This window comes from Harpia harpyja, chromosome 25 (assembly GCF_026419915.1).
Source record: "Harpia harpyja isolate bHarHar1 chromosome 25, bHarHar1 primary haplotype, whole genome shotgun sequence".
In the NCBI taxonomy this organism is placed as follows: domain Eukaryota; kingdom Metazoa; phylum Chordata; class Aves; order Accipitriformes; family Accipitridae; genus Harpia; species Harpia harpyja.
Window position 1 is genome coordinate 910,113 of NC_068964.1, and position 21,969 is coordinate 932,081.

Sequence of the window (21,969 nt, forward strand, 5' to 3'; positions counted from 1 at the left end):
TGATAGTATGGGTGGATGGGTGGGTCGGTGTATAGATGGACATGTGGATGTTTATGCCCTGCATTGTGCCCTCTGTGTTGCAGCTGCAGCTGAGCTGAAGGAGGAACCACCATCCCAGCCCATCCTGGGCGAGCTCACGGCCTCCCACGTCAGCCCCGATTCCGTCCAGCTGGAGTGGAGCGTCCCCGAGGGCACCTTTGACTCCTTCACGGTGCAGTACAAGGATGCACAAGGCCAGCCCCAGGTGCTGCCTGTGGATGGTGGTTCCCGCACGGTGACGGTGCCTGGGCTGTCACCGTCGCGCCGCTACAAGTTCAACCTGTACGGGGTGTGGGGTCGGAAACGTCTGGGCCCCGTCTCCACTGACACCGTCACAGGTGAGGACGTCTGGGGGACCCATCCATGCACCCTTGGGGCCCTGGGTATGGAGTGTGGCAGGAGGTTGGGCAACACCCATAGAAGGTCTTTAGCTCTTCTGGGAAATGAGAATGTCTCTTGGGGGGGTGTTAATTGGAGGTTGGATGGAGGGCTGGGTACAGGCAAGGTTGATGGCCGTAGAGGGATGGGGAAAGGGAGGGAATCCTGGACGGAGGGAATGATGGGGTACGGGTGGTTGGATGAGTGTGTTGCTCATTGGGTGAGGACATGTTTGGATGGATGGATGGATGATCGGATGGATTATGGGATGGGCACCTCACTACAAGGAAGATGCTGCGGTGCTGGAGCGTGTCCAAAGAAGGGCAACGAAGCTGTTGAAGGGTCTAGAGAGCAAGGCCTGCGAGGAGCGGGTGAGGAAACTGGGGTTGTTTAGCCTGGAGAAAAGGAGGCTGAGGGGAGACCTCATTGCTCTTTACAACTACCTAAAAGGAGGTTCTAGAGAGGTGGGTATCCATCTCTTTTCCCAGATAACAAGTGATAGGACAAGAGGAAACGGCCTCATGTTGCACCAGGGGAAGTTTAGATTGGATATTATGAAAAATTTTTCTGCCAAAAAGGTTATCACGCACTGGAACAGGCTGCCCAGGGAAGGGGTTGAGTCACCTTCCCTGGAGGCATTTAAAAGAAATAGAGGTGACGCTTCAGGTCCTGGTTTAATGGTGGACTTGGCAGTGTTAGGTTTATGGCTGGACTCGATGATCTTAAAGGTCTTTTCCAACCTCAATGATTCTGGTTTTCTAATGGAAGAATATGTGTTTGGTTTGTGGACTGGATGTGTGATTGGATGGATGCGTGCACCGATATTTGGATGGAAGGATGGAATGGTAGTTGGATGACTGGATGGTGGATTGTTGGCTGGAAGACCGTAAGTTTGGAGGAAAGAAGGAGCATCTGGTTGGATGGTTGAGTGGAGGTGTGGATTCAAGGACTGATGCATAGAGAAAGGTGCATGGAGAGAGAGGAGATTTGATGGATGGAAGGGTAGACAAACAGATCGATGGATGGACGAACGAAAACATACGTGATTATGCTGGGCCTTGTGCCCTCTCTGTTGCAGCTGCAGCCAAGCCAGAGGAGGAACCACCATCCCAGCCCATCCTGGTAGAGCTCACGGCCTCCCATGTCACACCTGATTCCGTCCAGCTGGAGTGGAGCGTCCCCGAGGGCACCTTTGACTCCTTCACGGTGCAGTACAAGGATGCACAAGGCCAGCCCCAGGTGCTGCCCGTGGACGGTGGTTCCCGCACGGTGACGGTGCCTGGGCTGTCACCGTCGCGCCGCTACAAGTTCAACCTGTACGGGGTGTGGGGTCGGAAACGTCTGGGCCCCGTCTCCACCGACGCTGTCACAGGTGAGCGGGTCTGTGGGCCCCATCTGTGCCCCCTTGGTGCCCTGGGTATGGAGCAGGAGATGAGCAGGGGCTGGGTCTGTCCTAATCCCCTGGGGCCTTGTGGGAACTGGGAACATCTCTTGGGTGCTGCCTGGGTTGGAGGGATGGGAGCATGCAAGATTGGAGGGAGGGAGGGAAAGGTGGATGGAAGGATGGATGCATGGGTGGATGGGCAGTTGTCTAATTGCTTCCCTGAGGAGATGGATAGATGGAAGGTTGGAAGCTTGGTTTAGTTTATCCATGAATGGATGGATGAATTGATAAAAGGACGGATGGATGGATGGATAGATTAGTAGATAGATGAACATTTGGATGAGTCTGGCTGTTTCAGGGATTGACAGGTGGTTCATATTCTTGGATCGATGCATGGTTAGACAGGAGTATGGAAGGGTGGATGGATAGAGGGGTCCTGGCGGCCTTTGTTGGATGTCTGCCTGGTCGGAGGAGTGAGTGGTTGGACGGTTTGATGGTTCAATGGAGGAATGGATTCAAGGACCAATTGGGAGAGAAATTTTTATAGAAAGGGATGTAATTCAAATAGGGAGGGATAGGGTTTTTTTGGTGGAATGGACAGACGGATATTTGGATGGTTGATGGATGGATGATTAGGTGAGTGTGTGGCTGGACTGTGGACTGGATGGTTGATTGTATGGGTGGATGGGTGGGTCGGTGTATAGATGGACATGTGGATGTTTATGCCAGGCATTGTGCCCTCTGTGTTGCAGCTGCAGCCGAGCCAGAGGAACCACCATCCCAGCCCATCCTGGGCGAGCTCACAGCCTCCCATGTAATGCCTGATTCCGTCCAGCTGGAGTGGAGTGTCCCCGAGGGCACCTTTGACTCCTTCACGGTGCAGTACAAGGATGCACAAGGCCAGCCCCAGGTGCTGCCTGTGGATGGTGGTTCCCGCACGGTGACAGTGCCTGGGCTGTCACCGTCACGTCGCTACAAGTTCAACCTGTACGGGGTGTGGGGTCGGAAACGTCTGGGCCCAGTCTCCACTGACACCGTCACAGGTGAGTACATCCGTGGGCACCATGTGGACCATGGGATTTGATTGGGGTAGGAGCTGGGGCAGGGACATTTTTGGATGATTGACTTGTTGGATTGATGGATGGATGGATGCAATAAAAATTGGATCATTGGATGGAAGCATGGGTGGCTCCTTGGTTGATTAGTTGATGGATATGTGCATGGATTGATGGAGATATGGATGGATGGATGCATGGATGGATGGTTGTGTGTTGTTTATGGAGTGGATGTGTGATTGGATGATTTTGTAGACACATGGCTGGGTGGGTGGATGGATGGTGAGATGGTTGGTTGCATGTCTTGATTGGAGGAATAAAGGAGCATCTCATTAGTTAGATGTTGGAATGGAAGTGTTGATTCAAGGACTGCTGGATGGATGAAGGTGCATGAAGAGATGAGTGATTTTGATGGATGGAAGGATAGAGAGACAGATGAGTGGGTTGGTGGAGGGACATGTGGGATCTTTATCCTGGGCATTGTGCCCTCTGTGTTGCAGCTGCAGCTGAGCCGGAGGAGGAACCACCATCCCAGCCCATCCTGGGCGAGCTCACGGCCTCCCATGTCACACCTGATTCTGTCCAGTTGGAGTGGAGCGTCCCCGAGGGCACCTTTGACTCCTTCACGGTGCAGTACAAGGATGCACAAGGCCAGCCCCAGGTGCTGCCCGTGGACGGTGGTTCCCGCACGGTGACGGTGCCTGGGCTGTCACCATCGCGCCGCTACAAGTTCAACCTGTACGGGGTGTGGGGTCGGAAACGTCTGGGCCCCATCTCCACTGACGCTGTCACAGGTGAGTGGGTGTGTGGGCCCCATCTGTGCCCCCTTGTTGCCTTGGGTATGGAGCAGGAGAGGAGCTGGGGCTGGGTCTGTCCTGATCCCGTGGGGCTTTGTGGGAACTGGGAACATCTCTAGGTGCTGCCTGGGTTGGAGGGATGGGAGCATGCAAGATTGGAGGGAGGGAGGGAAAGGTGGATGGATAGATGGATTGTGCGATGGGCCACTCACTACGAGAAAGATGCTGCGGTGCTGGAGAGTGTCCAAAGAAGGGCAACGAAGCTGGTGAAGGGTCTAGAGAGCAAGTCCTGTGAGGACCCTCTGAGGCAAATGGGGTTGTTGTTTAGTCTGGAGAAAAGGAAGGTGAGGGGAGACTGTATCGCTCTCTACAACTACCTAAAAGGAGGTTGTAGTGAGGTTGGTATCCATCTCTTTTCCCAAGTTAGAATGGTACAAGACGAAATGGCCTCAAGTTGCACCAGGGGAGGTTTAGACTGGGTATCAGGAAAAATTTCTTCACTGAAAGGGTTATCACGCACTGGAACAGGCTGCTCAGGACGGGGTTGAGTCACCTTCCCTCGAGGCAATTAAAAGAAATGTAGAGGTGATGCTTCAGGTCCTGGTTTAGTGGTGGACTTGGCAGCGTTAAGTTTGTGGCTGGACTCGATGATCTTAAAGATCTTTTCCAACTTTGGCGATTCTGTGATTCTAAGGCTGAATATGTGTTTGGTTTGTGGACTGGATGTGTGATTGGATGGATGCGTGCACCGATATTTGGATGGAAGGATGGAATGGTAGTTGGATGACTGGATGGTGGATTGTTGGTTGGAAGACCGTATGTTTGGAGAAACGAATGAGCGTCTGGTTGGTTAGATGGTTGAGTGGAGGTGTGGATTCAAGGACTGATGCATAGAGAAAGGTGCATGGAGAGAGAGGAGATTTGATGGATGGAAGGATAGCCAAACAGACTGATGGATAGATGGATGGACGTACGAATGAACACATAGATGTTTATCCTGCGCATTGTGCCCTCTTTGTTGCAGCTGCAGCCAAATCAGAGGAGGAACCACCATCCCAGCCCATCCTGGGCGAGCTCACGGCGTCCCACGTCAGCCCCGACTCCGTCCAGCTGGAGTGGAGCGTCCCCGAGGGCACCTTTGACTCCTTCATGGTGCAGTACAAGGATGCACAAGGCCAGCCCCAGGTGCTGCCCGTGGACGGTGGTTCCCGCACGGTGACGGTGCCTGGGCTGTCACCGTCGCGCCGCTACAAGTTCAACCTGTATGGGGTATGGGGTCGGAAACGTCTGGGCCCCGTCTCCACCGACACCGTCACAGGTGAGTGGGTCTGTGGACCCCATCCGTGCCCCCTTGGTGCCCTGGGTATGGAGCAGGAGAGGAGCTCGGGCCGGGTCTGTCCTCGTCTCCTGGGGCCTTGTGAGAACTGGGAACAACTCTTTGGTGCTGCCGGGGTTAGAGGGGTGGGAGCATGCAAGATTGGAGGGAGGGATGTAGAGATGGGTAGATGGTTGGATAGATAGTTGGGTGGGTGGGTGGTTAATAGGTTTATTGCATGGATAGATGATTGAACAGATGGTTGGCTGGGTAGGTGGGTGTTTTGATGGAAGGGTGTGGATAGGATGGTTGGATAGAAGAATTAATTCAATGATGGTTGGATGGAATCGCGCAGGGAAACTGGTGACTGGATGGATGGAAGCATGGATGTTAGGATGGAGAACTGGACAGAGAGAAGGTTGCATGGAGAGATAGGCAAAGGGATTCATGGGTGCATGGAAGGAGTGATGAAGACACGGATGAATGAGTGGATGTTGATAGGAGTGACCAAAATCCTGCCTTACTGAGTAGAAGAATGCATGTGTGGATGGTTGGAAGGCTGATGGGTAGAACCGTGTTAAGGGTGGATGGAAGGAGAGGTGGTTGGATGCTTGGGTGAACTGATACCTGCAGGGGTGATTTCTTGCATGTATGGATGGATAGAGGAAAGGCTTGGTAGAAAAATGGATGGGTGGATGGATGGATGGATGGTCAAATGTTTGGTTGGATGGAGGGATGGCGAAAATGATCAATGAATGTTTGGATGGAGCTGTGGATGTTTATGCTGGGCATTATGCCCTCGCTGTTACAGCTCCGGCAGAGTCGGAGGAGGAACCACCATCCCAGCCCATCCTGGGCGAGTTGATGGCCTCCCATGTCACACCTGACTCCATCCAGCTGGAGTGGAGCGTCCCCGAGGGCACCTTTGACTCCTTCACGGTGCAGTACAAGGATGCACAAGGCCAGCCCCAGGTGCTGCCTGTGGACGGCGGTTCCCGCATGGTGACGGTGCCTGGGCTGTCACCGTCGCATCGCTACAAGTTCAACCTGTACGGGGTGTGGGGTCGGAAACGTCTGGGCCCCGTCTCCACTGATGCTGTCACAGGTGAGTTGGGCTGTTGGACCATCCATGCACCCCATGGGGCGCTGGGTTTGGAGTCTGGCAGGAGGTTGGGCTGGGCCCATGGAAGACACTTGGCTCATCTGGGAAATGGGAACTTCTCTTTGGGGGTGTTGCTTGGTGGCTGGATGGTGGGATGCGTGCAGGCAGGGTTGAAGGCGGTAAGGGAGGGGGAGAGAGAGGGAAGCCTGGAGGGAGGGAGTGCTGTGGTAGGGGTTCTTGGATGAGGGTGTGGCTTGTTGTGTGAAGAGATGGATGGATGGATGAATCTTTGGAGGGACGTGTGGAGGCTTATACCAGGCATTGTGCCCTGTGTGTTGCAGCTGCAGCCGAGCCGGAGGAGGAACCACCACAACCACCTCAACTAGGCGAGCTCACGGCCTCCCACGTCACCCCTGACTCTGTCCAGCTGGAGTGGAGCGTCCCCGAGGGCACCTTTGACTCCTTCACGGTGCAGTACAAGGATGCACAAGGCCAGCCCCAGGTGCTGCCCGTGGACGGAGGTTCCCGCACGGTGACGGTGCCTGGGCTGTCACCGTCATGCCGCTACAAGTTCAACCTGTACGGGGTGTGGGGTCGGAAACGTCTGGGCCCCATCTCCACTGACGCTATCACAGGTGAGGGTATCTGTGGGCTCCAGCTATGTCCCCTTTGGAACTGGGTTTCATGTGGGACAGGAGCTGGGGCAGGGTCTGTCCTGGGTGTGTTTGGCATCTTGTGAAATGGGAACACCTCTTGGGTGCTGCCTGGGTTGCAGAGATGGGAGTGTGCAAGACTGGAGGGAGTCCTAAAAATGGGTCTTTGGAGGCTCACATGTGGCTTTGGACATAAAACAAATGAGGGTTTGTACCTGCTCCAGCACCCGGGCTGCTTTGCTAAGGACCCCCATGGACCCAGGCATCCGGTCCTGTCCCCACTCCTCCCCCAGCCCTGGGGACCAAGGTGTACAGGGCATGCCCCCACCCCCTCCGTTGGTGAGGGTGGCTTGTTGGATTAGCCGCGGCTTGTGCAACAGGGGGTGGTGCTCACTCCCCTTCCCCCATTCCCTGAGGGGGACCCAGCCATCCAGGGGACCCTTCCCCACCCCCACAATGGGATGCGTGGGTGGATGGATGGATGGTTGGAAGGTTGGGTGGATGGAAGGTTGGGTGGGTGTGTGGATGGAAGGTTGGACAGCAGGATATTTGGTTGGTTGAATGTGTGAACGGATAGATAGACGGTTGTATGGAAGAGTGTCTTGATGGCTTAATGGATAGGTGGATGGATGGGAGATTGGATGTATGGTTGGATGGCTGGCTGGTTGAATTGGTAGATGAATTGGTGGAAGCATGGGTAGTTGGTGGGATTCCTGAATGGATTGCGTATGGATGACTTTGTAGAAGTTTCAGAGCTGGAATGGTGTTTTGGCTGTTTGGATGGAGGCACAATTGGGTGGATGGATGGAATAATAGATGGAAGGATGTGTGGGTGGGTTGGTTGGATATGTGGGTTGCTTGTATGTGTGGTTGGTTGAAGGGTTAAGTGTCTGTTTGATTGATGGGAGTAATGGATTGAAGGACGGACTGAAGGAAAAACTTGTCTATTATTGGATGGATAGATGGATGGACGAATGAATGCATGTGTATGCCCTGCACTGTGCCCTCTCTGTTGCAGCTGCAGCTGAGCCAGAGGAGGAACCACCATCCCCACCTCGCCTGGGCGAACTCACGGCCTCCCACGTCACCCCCGAGTCTGTCCAGCTGGAGTGGAGCGTCCCCGAGGGCACCTTTGACTCCTTCACGGTGCAGTACAAGGATGCACAAGGCCAGCCCCAGGTGCTGCCCGTGGACGGTGGTTCCCGCACGGTGACGGTGCCTGGGCTGTCACCGTCGCGCCGCTACAAGTTCAACCTGTACGGGGTGTGGGGTCGGAAACGTCTGGGCCCCGTCTCCACTGACGCTGTCACAGGTGAGTGGGTCTGTTGGACCATCTATGTACCCCATGGGGCGCTGGGTTTGGAGTCTGGCAGGAGGTTGGGCTGGGCCCATGGAAGACACTTGGCTCATATGGGAAATGGGAACTTCCCTTTGGGGGTGTTGCTTGGTGGCTGGATGGTGGGACGCGTGCAGGCAGGGTTGAAGGTGGTAAGGGAGGGGGAGAGAGAGGGAAGCCTGGAGGGAGGGAGTGCTGTGGTAGGGGTTCTTGGATGAGGGTGTGGCTTGTTGTGTGAAGAGATGGATATATGGATGGATGAATTTTGGAGGGACGTGTGGAAATTTATGCCGGGCATTGTGCCCTGTGTGTTTCAGCTGCAGCCGAGCCGGAGGAGGAACCACCACAACCACCTCAACTAGGCGAGCTCACGGCCTCCCACGTCACCCCTGACTCTGTCCAGCTGGAGTGGAGCGTCCCCGAGGGCACCTTTGACTCCTTCACGGTGCAGTACAAGGATGCACAAGGCCAGCCCCAGGTGCTGCCCGTGGACGGTGGTTCCCGCACGGTGACGGTGCCTGGGCTGTCACCGTCGCGCCGCTACAAGTTCAACCTGTACGGGGTGTGGGGTCGGAAACGTCTGGGCCCCGTCTCCACCGACACCGTCACAGGTGAGGGTATCTGTGGGCCCCATCTGTGCCCCCTTGGTGCCCTGGGTATGGAGCAGGAGAGGAGCAAGGGCTGGGTCTGTCTTGATCTCCTGCGGCCTTGTGGGAACTGGGAACATCTCTTGGGTGCTGCCTGGGTTGGAGGGATGGGAGCATGCAAGATTGGAGGAGGGAGGGAAATGTAGATGGAAGGATGGATGGAAGGATGGATGGATGGATGGATGGGCAGTTGTCAAATTGCTTCCCTGAGGAGATGGATAGATGGAAGCTTGGTTTAGTTTATCCATGAAAGGATGGATGAATTGAAGAAGGACGGATGGATGGATGGATTAGTAGATGGATGAACATTTGGATGAGTCTGGTTGTTTCAGGGATTGACAGGTGGTTCGGATGTTTGGATGGATGCATGGTTAGATGGGAGTATGGAATGGTGGATGGATGGAGGGGTCCTGGCAGCCTTTGTTGGATGTCTGCCTGGTCAGAGGAGTGAGTGGTTTCATGGTTTGATGGTTCAATAGTGGAACAGGCTCAAGGACCGATTGAGGGAGAAATTTTTATAGAAAGGGATGTAATGCAAATAGGGAGGGATAGGGTTTTTTTGGTGGAAAGGACAGATGGATGTTTGGATGGTTTGATGGATGGATGGATGATTAGGTGAGTGTGTGGCTGGACTGTGGACTGCATGGTTGATTGTATGGGTGGAGGGATAGGTTGGTGTATGGATGGGCCTGTGGATGTTTATGCCCTGCGTTGTGCCCTGTGTGTTGCAGCTGCAGCTGAGCCAGAGGAGGAACCACCATCCCAGCCCATCCTGGGCGAGCTCACGGCCTCCCATGTCACACCTGATTCTGTCCAGTTGGAGTGGAGCGTCCCCGAGGGCACCTTTGACTCCTTCACGGTGCAGTACAAGGATGCACAAGGCCAGCCCCAGGTGCTGCCCGTGGATGGAGGTTCCCACACGGTGACGGTGCCTGGGCTGTCACCGTCGCGCCGCTACAAGTTCAACCTGTATGGGGTGTGGGGTCGGAAACGTCTGGGCCCCGTCTCCACCGACACCGTCACAGGTGAGCAGGGCCACAGGACCATCTGTGGCCCCTTGGAGTCCTGCGTTTGGAGTGTGGCAGGAGCTTGGGCAGGGCCCATGGAAGATCCTTTGCTCACCTGGGAATTGGGAACTTCTGTTGTGGGACTGTTACTTGGTAGCTGGATGGTGCGACGGGTAGAGGCAGGGTTGAAGGTGGTAAGGGAGGAGGAGAGAAAGGGAAGCCTGGAGGGTGGGAGTGTTGTGGTAGGGGTTCTTGGAGGAGTGTGTGGCTTGTTGGGTGAGGAGAGGGTTGGATGGATGGATGGATGGATGGTTGGATGGATGGATGATGGTGGGTGGGTGGTTAATAGGTTTATTGCATGGATAGATGATTGAACAGATGGTTGGCTGGGTAGGTTGGTGTTTTGATGGAAGGGTGTTGATAGGATGGTTGGATAGAGGAATTAATTCAAGGATGGATGGCTGGAATGGCGCAGGGAAACTGGTGACTGGATGGATGGAAGCATGGATGTTAGGATGGAGAAATGGACAGAGAGAAGGTTGCATGGAGAGATAGGCAAATGTGCGTGCATGGAAGGAGTGATGAAGACGCGGATGAATGAGTGGATGTTAATAGGAGTGACCAAAATCCTACCTTACTGAGTAGAAGAATGCATGTGTGGATGTTTGGAAGGCTCATGGGTAGAACCGTGTTAAGGGTGGATGGATGCTTGGGTGAACTGATACCTGCAGGGGAGATTTCTTGCGTGTATGGATGGATAGAGGAAAGGTTTGGTAGAAAAATGGATGGATGGATGGATGGATGGCCAAATGGTTGGATGCATGGAGGGATGGCGAAAATGATCAATGAATGTTTGGATGGAGCTGTGGATGTTTATGCTGGGCATTATGCCCTCTCTGTTACAGCTCCGGCAGAGTCGGAGGAGGAACCACCATCCCAGCCCATCCTGGGCGAGTTGACAGCCTCCGATATCACCCCCGACTCCATCCAGCTGGAGTGGAGTGTCCCCGAGGGCACCTTTGACTCCTTCACGGTTCAGTACAAGGATGCACAAGGCCAGCCCCAGGTGCTGCCCGTGGACGGTGGTTCCCGCACGGTGACGGTGCCTGGGCTGTCACCGTCGCGCCGCTACAAGTTCAACCTGTACGGGGTGTGGGGTCGGAAACGTCTGGGCCCCGTCTCCACTGACGCTGTCACAGGTGAGTGGGTGTGTGGGCCCCATCTGTGCCCCCTTGGTGCCCTGGGTATGGAGCAGGAGAGGAGCTGGGGCTGGGTCTGTCCTCATCTCCTGGGGCCTTGTGGGAACTGGGAACATCTCTTTGGTGCTGCCAGGGTTAGAGGCAAGGGAGCATGCAAGATTGGAGGGAGGGAGGGAAAGGTGGATGGAAGGATGGATGCATGGATGGATGGGCAGGTGTCTAATTGCTTCCCTGAGGAGATGGATAGGTGGAAGGTTGGAAGCTTGGTTTAGTTCATCCATGAATGGATGGATGAATTGATAAAAGGACGGATGGATGGATGGATGGATTAGTAGATAGATGAACATTTGGATGAGTCTGGCTGCTTCAGGGATTGACAGGTGGTTCGGATGTTTGGATGGATGCATGGTTGGATGGGAGTATGGAAGGGTGGATGGATAGAGGGGTCCTGGCGGCCTTTGTTGGATGTCTGCCTGGTCAGAGGAGTGAGTGGTTGGATGGTTTGATGGTTCAATGGAGGAATGGATTCAGGCACCGATTGGGGGAGAAATTTTTATAGAAAGGGATGTAAAGCAAATAGGGAGGGATAGGGTTTTTTTGGTGGAAAGGACAGATGGATGTTTGGATGGCTAATGGATGGATGATTAGGTGAGTGTGTGGCTGGATGGTTGATTGCATGGGGGGATGGATGGGTTGGTGAGTGTATGGATGGACATGGGGATGTTTATGCCAGGCATTGTGCCCCCTGTGTTACAGGTGCAGCTGAGCCAGAGGAACCACCATCCCAGCCCATCCTGGGCGAGCTCATGGCTTCTCATGTCACCCCCGAGTCCGTCCAGCTGGAGTGGAGCGTCCCCGAGGGCACCTTTGACTCCTTCACGGTGCAGTACAAGGATGCACAAGGCCAGCCCCAGGTGCTGCCCGTGGATGGAGGTTCCCACACGGTGATGGTGCCTGGGCTGTCACCGTCGCGCCGCTACAAGTTCAACCTGTACGGGGTGTGGGGTCGGAAACGTCTGGGCCCCGTCTCCACCGACACCGTCACAGGTGAGCAGGGCCACAGGACCATCTGTGGCCCCTTGGAGTCCTGCGTTTGGAGTGTGGCAGGAGCTTGGGCAGGGCCCATGGAAGATCCTTTGCTCACCTGGGAATTGGGAACTTCTGTTGTGGGACTGTTACTTGGTAGCTGGGTGGTGCGACGGGTGCAGGCAGGGTGGAAGGCGGTAAGGGAGGGGGAGAGAAAGGGAAGCCTGGAGGGTGGGAGTGTTGTGGTAGGGGTTCTTGGAGGAGTGTGTGGCTTGTTGGGTGAGGAGAGGGTTGGATGGATGGATGGATGGATGGTTGGATGGATGGATGATGGTGGGTGGGTGGTTAATAGGTTTATTGCATGGATAGATGATTGAACAGATGGTTGGCTGGGTAGGTTGGTGTTTTGATGGAAGGGTGTTGATAGGATGGTTGGATAGAGGAATTAATTCAAGGATGGATGGCTGGAATGGCGCAGGGAAACTGGTGACTGGATGGATGGAAGCATGGATGTTAGGATGGAGAAATGGACAGAGAGAAGGTTGCATGGAGAGATAGGCAAATGTGCGTGCATGGAAGGAGTGATGAAGACGCGGATGAATGAGTGGATGTTAATAGGAGTGACCAAAATCCTGCCTTACTGAGTAGAAGAATGCATGTGTGGATGTTTGGAAGGCTCATGAGTAGAACCGTGTTAAGGGTGGATGGATGCTTGGGTGAACTGATACCTGCAGGGGAGATTTCTTGCGTGTATGGATGGATAGAGGAAAGGTTTGGTAGAAAAATGGATGGATGAATGGATGGCCAAATGGTTGGATGCATGGAGGGATGGCGGAAATGATCAATGAATGTTTGGATGGAGCTGTGGATGTTTATGCTGGGCATTATGACCTCACTGTTACAGCTCCGGCAGAGTCGGAGGAGGAACCACCATCCCAGCCCATCCTGGGCAAGTTGACGGCCTCCCATGTCACACCTGACTCCATCCAGCTGGAGTGGAGCGTCCCCGAGGGCACCTTTGACTCCTTCACGGTGCAGTACAAGGATGCACAAGGCCAGCCCCAGGTGCTGCCCGTGGACGGAGGTTCCCGCACGGTGACGGTGCCTGGGCTGTCACCGTCACGCCGCTACAAGTTCAACCTGTACGGGGTGTGGGGTCGGAAACGTCTGGGCCCCGTCTCCACCGACACCGTCACAGGTGAGTGGGTGTGTGGGCCCCATCTGTGCCCCCTTGGTGCCCTGGGTATGGAGCAGGAGATGAGCAGGGGCTGGGTCTGTCCTAATCCCGTGGGGCTTTGTGGGAACTGGGAACATCTCTTGGGTACTGCCTGCGTTGGAGGGATGGGAGCATGCAAGATTGGAGGGACATAGGGAAACGTGGATGGATGATTGCATGGATGGATTGTGGGATGGGCCCTTCACTACAAGAAAGATGCCGAGGTGCTGGATCTTGTCCAAAGAAGGGCAATGAAGCTGTTGAAGGGTCTAGAGAGCAAGGCCTGTGAGGAGCAGGAGAGGAAACTGGGGTTGTTTAGCCTGGAGAAAAGGAGGCTGAGGGGATACCTTATCGCTCGTTACAACTACCTGAAAGGAGGTTGTAGCAAGGTGGGGGGTCAGTCTCTTTTCCCAAGATAGAAGTGGTAGGACAAGACGAAATGGCCTCAAGTTGTGCCAGCGGACGTTTAGATTGGATAATAGGAAAAATTTCTTTGCCAAGAGGGTTATCACGCACTGGAACAGGCTGCCCAGGGAAGGGGTTGAGTCACCTCCCTGGAGGCATTTAAAAGAAATGTAGAGGTGACGCTTCAGGTCCTGGTTTAATGGTGGACTTGGCAGTGTTAGGTTTATGGCTGGACTCGATGATCTTAAAGGTCTTTTCCAACCTCAATGATTCTGTTTTTCTAATGGAAGAATATGTGTTTGGTTTGTGGACTGGATGTGTGATTGGATGGATGCGTGCACCGATATTTGGATGGAAGGATGGAATGGTAGTTGGATGACTGGATGGTGGATTGTTGGCTGGAAGACCGTAAGTTTGGAGGAAAGAAGGAGCGTCTGGTTAGATGGTTGAGTGGAGGTGTGGATTCAAGGACTGATGCATAGAGAAAGGTGCATGGGGAGAGAGGAGATTTGATGGATGGAAGGATAGACAAACAGATTGATGGATGGACGAAAGAATGAACAAACAAAACCATAGGTGTTTATGCCAGGCATTGCCCACTCTGTGTTGCAGCTGCAGCCAAGCCGGAGGAGGAACCACCGTTGCAGCCGATCCTGGGCGAGCTCACGGCTTCCCATGTCACCCCTGACTCTGTCCAGCTGGCGTGGAGTGTCCCCGAGGGCACCTTTGACTCCTTCACGGTGCAGTACAAGGATGCACAAGGCCAGCCCCAGGTGCTGCCCGTGGACGGAGGTTCCCGCACGGTGACGGTGCCTGGGCTGTCACCGTCGCACCGCTACAAGTTCAACCTGTACGGGGTGTGGGGTCGGAAACGTCTGGGCCCCGTCTCCACTGATACCGTCACAGGTGAGGACATTTGTGGCCACCATGTGGACCATGGGATTTGATTGGGGTAGGAGCTGGGGCAGGGACATTTTTGGATGATTGACTTGTTGGATTGATGCGTGGATAGATGCAGTAAGGTTTGGATCATTGGATGAAAGGATGGGTGGCTCCTTGGTTGATTAGTTGAACTGATGCATGTGTGCATGGATTGATGGAGATATGGATGGATGGACGGATGGTTGAATGGTTGGTTGGATGATCGTGTGTGGTTTATGGAGTGGATGTGTGATTGGATGATTTTGTAGACACATGGCTGGGTGGGTGGATGGATGGTGAGATGGTTGGTTGCATGTCTTGATTGGAGGAATAAAGGAGCATCTCATTAGTTAGATGTTGGAATGGAAGTGTTGATTCAAGGACTGTTGGATGGATGAAGGTGCATGAAGAGATGAGTGATTTTGAATGGATGGAAGGATAGAGAGATGGATGGCTGTGTTGGTGGAGGGACATATGGGATCTTTATCCTGGGCATTGTGCTCCATGTGTTGCAGCTGCAGCTGAACCAGAGGAGGAACCACCATCCCAGCCAATCCTGGGCGAGCTCACAGCCTCCCACGTCACCCCCGATTCCGTCCAGCTGGAGTGGAGCGTCCCCGAGGGCACCTTTGACTCCTTCGTGGTGCAGTACAAGGATGCACAAGGCCAGCCCCAGGTGCTGCCCGTGGACGGTGGTTCCCGCACGGTGACGGTGCCTGGGCTGTCACCATCGCGCCGCTACAAGTTCAACCTGTACGGGGTGTGGGGTCGGAAACATCTGGGCCCCGTCTCCACTGATGCTGTCACAGGTGAGTGGGGCTATGGGACCATCTGTGGCCCTGGGGGTCCTGGGGCTGGAATGTGGCAGGAGCTTGGGCAGGGCCCATGGAAGACCCTTTGGTCACCTGGGAATTGGGATCTTCTGTTGGGGGACTGTTACTTGGTGGCTGGATGGTGCGACGGGTACAGGCAGGGTTGAAGGCGGTAAGGGAGGAGGAGAGAAAGGGAAGCCTGGAGGGAGGGAGTGTTGTGGTAGGGGTTCTTGGATGAGTGTGTGGCTCGTTGGGTGAGGAGATGGTTGGATGGATGGTTGGATGGATGGATGATGGTGGGTGGTTGGTTAATAGGTTTATTGCATGGATAGATGATTGAACAGATGGTTGGCTGGGTAGGTGGGTGTTTTGATGGAAAGCTATTGATAGGTTGGTTGGATAGAGGAATTAATTCAAGGATGGATGGCTGGAATGGCGCAGGGAAACTGGTGACTGGATGGATGGAAGCATGGATGTTAGGATGGAGAAATGGAGGGAGAGAAGGTTGCATGGAGAGATAGGCAAAGGGATTGGTGGGTGCATGGAAGGAGTGATGAAGACGCAGATGAATGAGTGGATGTTGATAGGAGTGACCAAAATCCTGCCTTACTGAGTAGAAGAATGCATGTGTGGATGTTTGGAAGGCTGATGGGTAGAACCCTAAGGGTGATTGGATGCTTGGGTGAACTGATACCTGCAGGGGAGATTTCTTGCGTGTATGGATGGATAGAGGAAAGGCTTGGTAGAAAAATGGATGGGTGGATGGATGGATGGATGATCAAATGCTTCTACGGATGGATGGATGGACAAAAGGAATTAGAATGTTTGGATGGACCTGTGGGTGTTTATGCCGGGCATTGTGTCCTTTGTGTTAAAGCTGTAGCTGAACCAGACGAGGAACCACCGTCCCAGCCCATCCTGGGCGAGCTCACGGCCTCCCATGTCACACCTGATTCTGTCGAATTGGAGTGGAGCGTCCCCGAGGGCACCTTTGACTCCTTCACGGTGCAGTACAAGGATGCACAAGGCCAGCCCCAGGTGCTGCCCGTGGACGGTGGTTCCCGCACGGTGACGGTGCCTGGGCTGTCACCGTCGCGCCGCTACAAGTTCAACCTGTACGGGGTGTGGGGTCGGAAACGTCTGGGCCCCGTCTCCACTGATACCGTCACAGGTGAGGACATTTGTGGCCACCATGTGGACCATGGGTTTCGATTGGGGTAGGAGCTGGGGCAGGGACATTTTTGGATGATTGACTTGTTGGATTGATGCGTGGATAGATGCAGTAAGGTTTGGATCATTGGATGAAAGGATGGGTGGCTCCTTGGTTGATTAGTTGAACTGATGCATATGTGCATGGATTGATGGAGATATGGATGGGTGGATGGATGGTTGAATGGTTGGTTGGATGATCGTGTGTGGTTTATGGAGTGGATGTGTGATTGGATGATTTTGTAGACACATGGCTGGGTGGGTGGATGGTGAGATGGTTGGTTGCATGTCTTGATTGGAGGAATAAAGGAGCATCTCATTAGTTAGATGTTGGAATGGAAGTGTTGATTCAAGGACTGCTGGATTGATGAAGGTGCATGAAGAGATGAGTGATTTTGAATGGATGGAAGGATAGAGAGATGGATGGCTGTGTTGGTGGAGGGACATATGGGATCTTTATCCTGGGCATTGTGCCCTCTGTGTTGCAGCTGCAGCTGAACCAGAGGAGGAACCACCATCCCAGCCAATCCTGGGCGAGCTCACCGCTTCCCATGTCACCCCCGACTCCATCCAGCTGGAGTGGAGCGTCCCCGAGGGCACCTTTGACTCCTTCACGGTGCAGTACAAGGATGCACAAGGCCAGCCCCAGGTGCTGCCCGTGGACGGTGGTTCCCGCACGGTGACGGTGCCTGGGCTGTCACCGTCGCGTCGCTACAAGTTCAACCTGTACGGGGTGTGGGGTCGGAAACGTCAGGGCCCCGTCTCCACTGACACTGTCACAGGTGAGGGTATCTGTGGGCTCCATCTATGTTCCCTTTGGGCGCTGAGTTTGGAATGTGGCAGGAAGAGGTCCAGCGGGAACATGTCTTGTGTATTGAGTGTTGCATAGACGTAGGTAAGGGAGCAGGCAAGAGAGTGGGAGGGAGGGATGGATAGATGGACAGAGGGATGGATGGACAAGTGGGTGGAGGCATACCTGTGTGTCTGATGGTTGGGTGATGGCTTTTTTGAACGGATGCAAATAAGGATGGTTGGATGCATGGATCGATGTTTGGATGCAGGGTTGGATGGATGGATGTATTCTTGTCCAGATGGATAGAAGAAGGTGGGTGGGAAGATGAGTGGTTGGATGGATGTTTGGAAGCATGGATGCACAGAAGGTGAAATGCATGGATGACTGCTTGTGTGGAGAGATGGAGAGATGAATGGGTGGAGGGGTGCATGAATGAATGGTCCAGGAGATGGAAGTATGACTGTTGAGATGGATGGATGGATGGACGTAGAGTTGGATGAATGGATAGATGGACACATGACTGACCACAGATTGGTGGAGGGATGAATGCATTGCTAAGAAGCCAAGGGATAACTGGAGAGACTGGTGGGGTGGCAAAAGGCTCTGCTAGTGGTTGGTTGGCTGGCTGAATGCATGCCCTGATGGATGGATGATTGTTCATGGAAATGGGCGATGGGAGGGATGAAGGCCTGGGTGACTGCATGGAAAAGAGCTGAAGAGATGGACGTTTGCTTGGATGGTTGCTCGGATTGGGTTATGGGTGAAGTTCAGCTAGATAGATGGAAAGGTGGATGGAAAGGTGGATGGATGGATGCTTGGAGGGATGTGTAGATGTTTATGCCAGGCATTGTGCCTTCTGTGTTGCAGCTGCAGCTGAGCCGGAGCAGGAACCACCATCCCAGCCCATCCTGGGCGAGCTCACGGCCTCTCATGTCACCCCCAAGTCCGTCCAGCTGGAGTGGAGCGTCCCCGAGGGCACCTTTGACTCCTTCACGGTGCAGTACAAGGATGCACAAGGCCAGCCCCAGGTGCTGCCCGTGGACGGTGGTTCCCGCACGGTGATGGTGCCTGGGCTGTCACCGTCGCGCCGCTACAAGTTCAACCTGTACGGGGTGTGGGGTCGGAAACGTCTGGGCCCCGTCTCCACTGATACCATCACAGGTGAGGACATTTGTGGCCACCATGTGGACCATGGGATTTGATTGGGGTAGGAGCTGGGGCAGGGACATTTTTGGATGATTGACTTGTTGGATTAATGCGTGGATAGATGCAAAAAGGTTTGGATCATTGGATGAAAGGATGGGTGGCTCCTTGGTTGATTAGTTGAACTGATGCATATGTGCATGGATTGATGGAGATATGGATGGATGGACGGATGTTTGAATGGTTGGTTGGATGATCGTGTGTGGTTTATGGAGTGGATGTGTGATTGGATGATTTTGTAGACACATGGCTGGGTGGGTGGATGGTGAGATGGTTGGTTGCATGTCTTGATTGGAGGAATAAAGGAGCATCTCAGATGTTGGAATGGAAGTGTTGATGCAAGGACTGTTGGAAGGATGAAGGTGCATGAAGAGATGAGTGATTTTGATGGATGGAAGGATAGAGAGACGGATGTGTGGGTTGGTGGAGGGACATATGGGATCTTTATCCTGGGCATTGTGCCCTGTGTGTTGCAGCTGCAGCAGAGCCGAAGGAGGAACCACCATCCCAGCCCATCCTGGGCGAGTTGACGGCCTCCCACGTCACCCCCGATTCCGTCCAGCTGGAGTGGAGCGTCCCCGAGGGCACCTTTGACTCCTTCGTGGTGCAGTACAAGGATGCACAAGGCCAGCCCCAGGTGCTGCCCGTGGACGGTGGTTCCCGCACGGTGACGGTGCCTGGGCTGTCACCGTCGCGCCGCTACAAGTTCAACCTGTACGGGGTGTGGGGTCGGAAACGTCTGGGCCCCGTCTCCACCGACACCGTCACAGGTGAGTGGGTCTGTGGGCCCCATCTGTGCCCCCTTGGTGCCCTGGGTATGGAGCAGGAGATGAGCAGGGGCTGGGTCTGTCCTAATCCCGTGGGGCCTTGTGGGAACTGGGAACATCTCTTGGGTGCTGCCTGGGTTGGAGGGATGGGAGCATGCAAGATTGGAGGGAGGGATGGAAAGGTGGATGGATGGATGATTAGTTGGTTGGATGATGGATGGATGGATGGATGATGGATGGATGGATGAATGGATGGGTTGTGCGATGGGCCCCTCACTACAAGAAAGATGCCGAGGTGCTGGAGTGTGTCCATAGAAGGGCAACGAAGCTAGTGAAGGTTCTAGAGAACAAGACCTGCGAGGAGCAGCTGAGGGATCTGGGGTTGTTTAGCCTGGAGAAAGGGAAGGTGAGGGGAGACTGTATCGCTCTCTACAACTACCTGAAAGGAGGTTGTAGTGAGGTTGGTATCCGTCTCTTTTTCCAGGTTATAAGTGATAGGATGAGAGGAAACGGCCTCAAGTTGCACCAGGGGAGGTTTAGATTGGGTATCAGGAAAAATTTCTTCACTGAAAAGATTATCATGCAGTGGAACAGGCTGCTCAGGAAGGGGTTGAGTCACCTGCCCTGGAGGTATTTAAAAGAAATGTAGAGGTGATGCTTCGGGTCCTGGTTTAGTGGTGTGCTTCGCAGTGTTAGGTTTATGACTGGACTCGATGATCTTAAAGGTCTTTTCCAACCTGGATGATTCTGTGATTCTATGGTTGAATATGTGTTTGGTTTGTGGACTGGATGTGTGATTGGATGGATGCGTGCACCGATATTTGGATGGAAGGATGGAATGGTAGTTGGATGACTGGATGGTGGATTGTTGGCTGGAAGACCGTAAGTTTGGAGGAAAGAAGGAGCGTCTGGTTAGATGGTTGAGTGGAGGTGTGGATTCAAGGACTGATGCATAGAGAAAGGTGCATGGGGAGAGAGGAGATTTGATGGATGGAAGGATAACCAAACAGACTGATGGATGGATGGACGAACGAAGGAACGTACGAACACATAGATGATTATGCCGGGCATTCTGCCCTGTCTGTTACAGCTGCAGCTGAGCCGGAGCAGGAGCCACCATCCCTGTCTCTTCTGGGCGAGCTCACGGCCTCCCACGTCACCCCCGACTCCATCCAGCTGGAGTGGAGCGTCCCCGAGGGCACCTTTGACTCCTTCATGGTGCAGTACAAGGATGCACAAGGCCAGCCCCAGGTGCTGCCCGTGGACGGTGGTTCCCGCACGGTGACGGTGCCTGGGCTGTCACCATCGCGCCGCTACAAGTTCAACCTGTACGGGGTGTGGGGTCGGAAACATCTGGGCCCCGTCTCCACTGATGCTGTCACAGGTGAGTGGATTTGTGGCCACCATGTGGACCATGGGATTCGATTGGGGTAGGAGCTGGGCAGGGACATTTTTGGATGATTGACTTGTTGGATTGATGCGTGGATAGATGCAGTAAGATTTGGATCATTGGATGAAAGGATGGGTGGCTCCTTGGTTGATTAGTTGATGGATATGTGCATGGATTGATGGAGATATGGATGGATGGATGGATGGTTGAATGGTTGGTTGGATGATCGTGTGTGGTTTATGGGGTGGATGTGTGATTGGATGATTTTGTAGACACATGGCTGGGTGGGTGGATGGATGGTGAGATGGTTGGTTGCATGTCTTGGTTGGCGGAATAAAGGAGCATCTCAGATGTTGGAATGGAAGTGTTGATGCAAGGACTGTTGGAAGGATGAAGGTGCATGACGAGATGAGTGATTTTGATGGATGGAAGGATAGAGAGACGGATGTGTGGGTTGGTGGAGGGACATATGGGATCTTTATCCTGGGCATTGTGCCCTCTGTGTTGCAGCTGCAGCCAAATCAGAGGAGGAACTACCATCCCAGCCCATCCTGGGCGAGCTCACAGCCTCCCACGTCACCCCCGATTCCGTCCAACTGGAGTGGAGCGTCCCCGAGGGCACCTTTGACTCCTTCACGGTGCAGTACAAGGATGCACAAGGCCAGCCCCAGGTGCTGCCCGTGGACGGTGGTTCCCGCACGGTGACGGTGCCTGGGCTGTCACCGTCGCGCCGCTACAAGTTCAACCTGTATGGGGTGTGGGGTCGGAAACGTCTGGGCCCTGTCTCCACCGACACCGTCACAGGTGAGGGTATTTGTGAGCTCCTTCTATGTTCTCTTTTGGGTGCTGGGTTTGGAATGTGGCAGGAACAGGTCCACGGGGGATATCTCTTGGGTATTGACTGTTGCATAGACATAGGTATGGGAGCAGGCAAGAGAGTGGGAGGGAGGGATGGATAGATGGACAGAGGGATGGATGGATAAGTAGGTGGAGGGATAGCTGTGTGTCTGATGGTTGAGTGACGGGTTTTTTGAACGGATGCAAATAAGGATGGTTGGATGCGCGGATCGATGGTTGGATGCAGGGTTGGATGGATGGATGTATTCTTGTCCAGATGGATATAAGAAGGTGAGTGGGAAGATGAGTGGTTGGATGGATGTCTGGAAGCATGGATGCACAGAAGGTGAAATGCATGGATGACTGCTTGTGTGGAGAGATGAATGGGTGGAGGGGTGCATGAATGAATGGTCCAGGAGATGGAAGTATGAATGTTGAGATGGATGAATGGATGCATGGATGGATGGATGGATGAATG

At 54.0% G+C, this 21,969-nt stretch overlaps 1 protein-coding gene across 1 annotated transcript in view; it reads left to right on the forward strand.

The window, feature by feature from the left end:
* LOC128135831 (tenascin-X-like) overlaps window positions 1-21,969 on the forward strand; it is a 56,147-nt gene that overhangs the window by 18,696 nt on the left and 15,482 nt on the right. Inside the window, 14 exon segments of the mRNA XM_052774904.1 lie at window positions 84-377; window positions 1,496-1,789; window positions 2,554-2,844; window positions 3,357-3,650; window positions 4,678-4,971; window positions 5,780-6,073; window positions 7,742-8,035; window positions 8,377-8,670; window positions 9,438-9,731; window positions 12,843-13,136; window positions 14,172-14,465; window positions 14,996-15,289; window positions 16,176-16,463; window positions 18,980-19,267. Of these exon segments, the coding sequence (XP_052630864.1) occupies window positions 84-377; window positions 1,496-1,789; window positions 2,554-2,844; window positions 3,357-3,650; window positions 4,678-4,971; window positions 5,780-6,073; window positions 7,742-8,035; window positions 8,377-8,670; window positions 9,438-9,731; window positions 12,843-13,136; window positions 14,172-14,465; window positions 14,996-15,289; window positions 16,176-16,463; window positions 18,980-19,267 (4,101 nt within the window).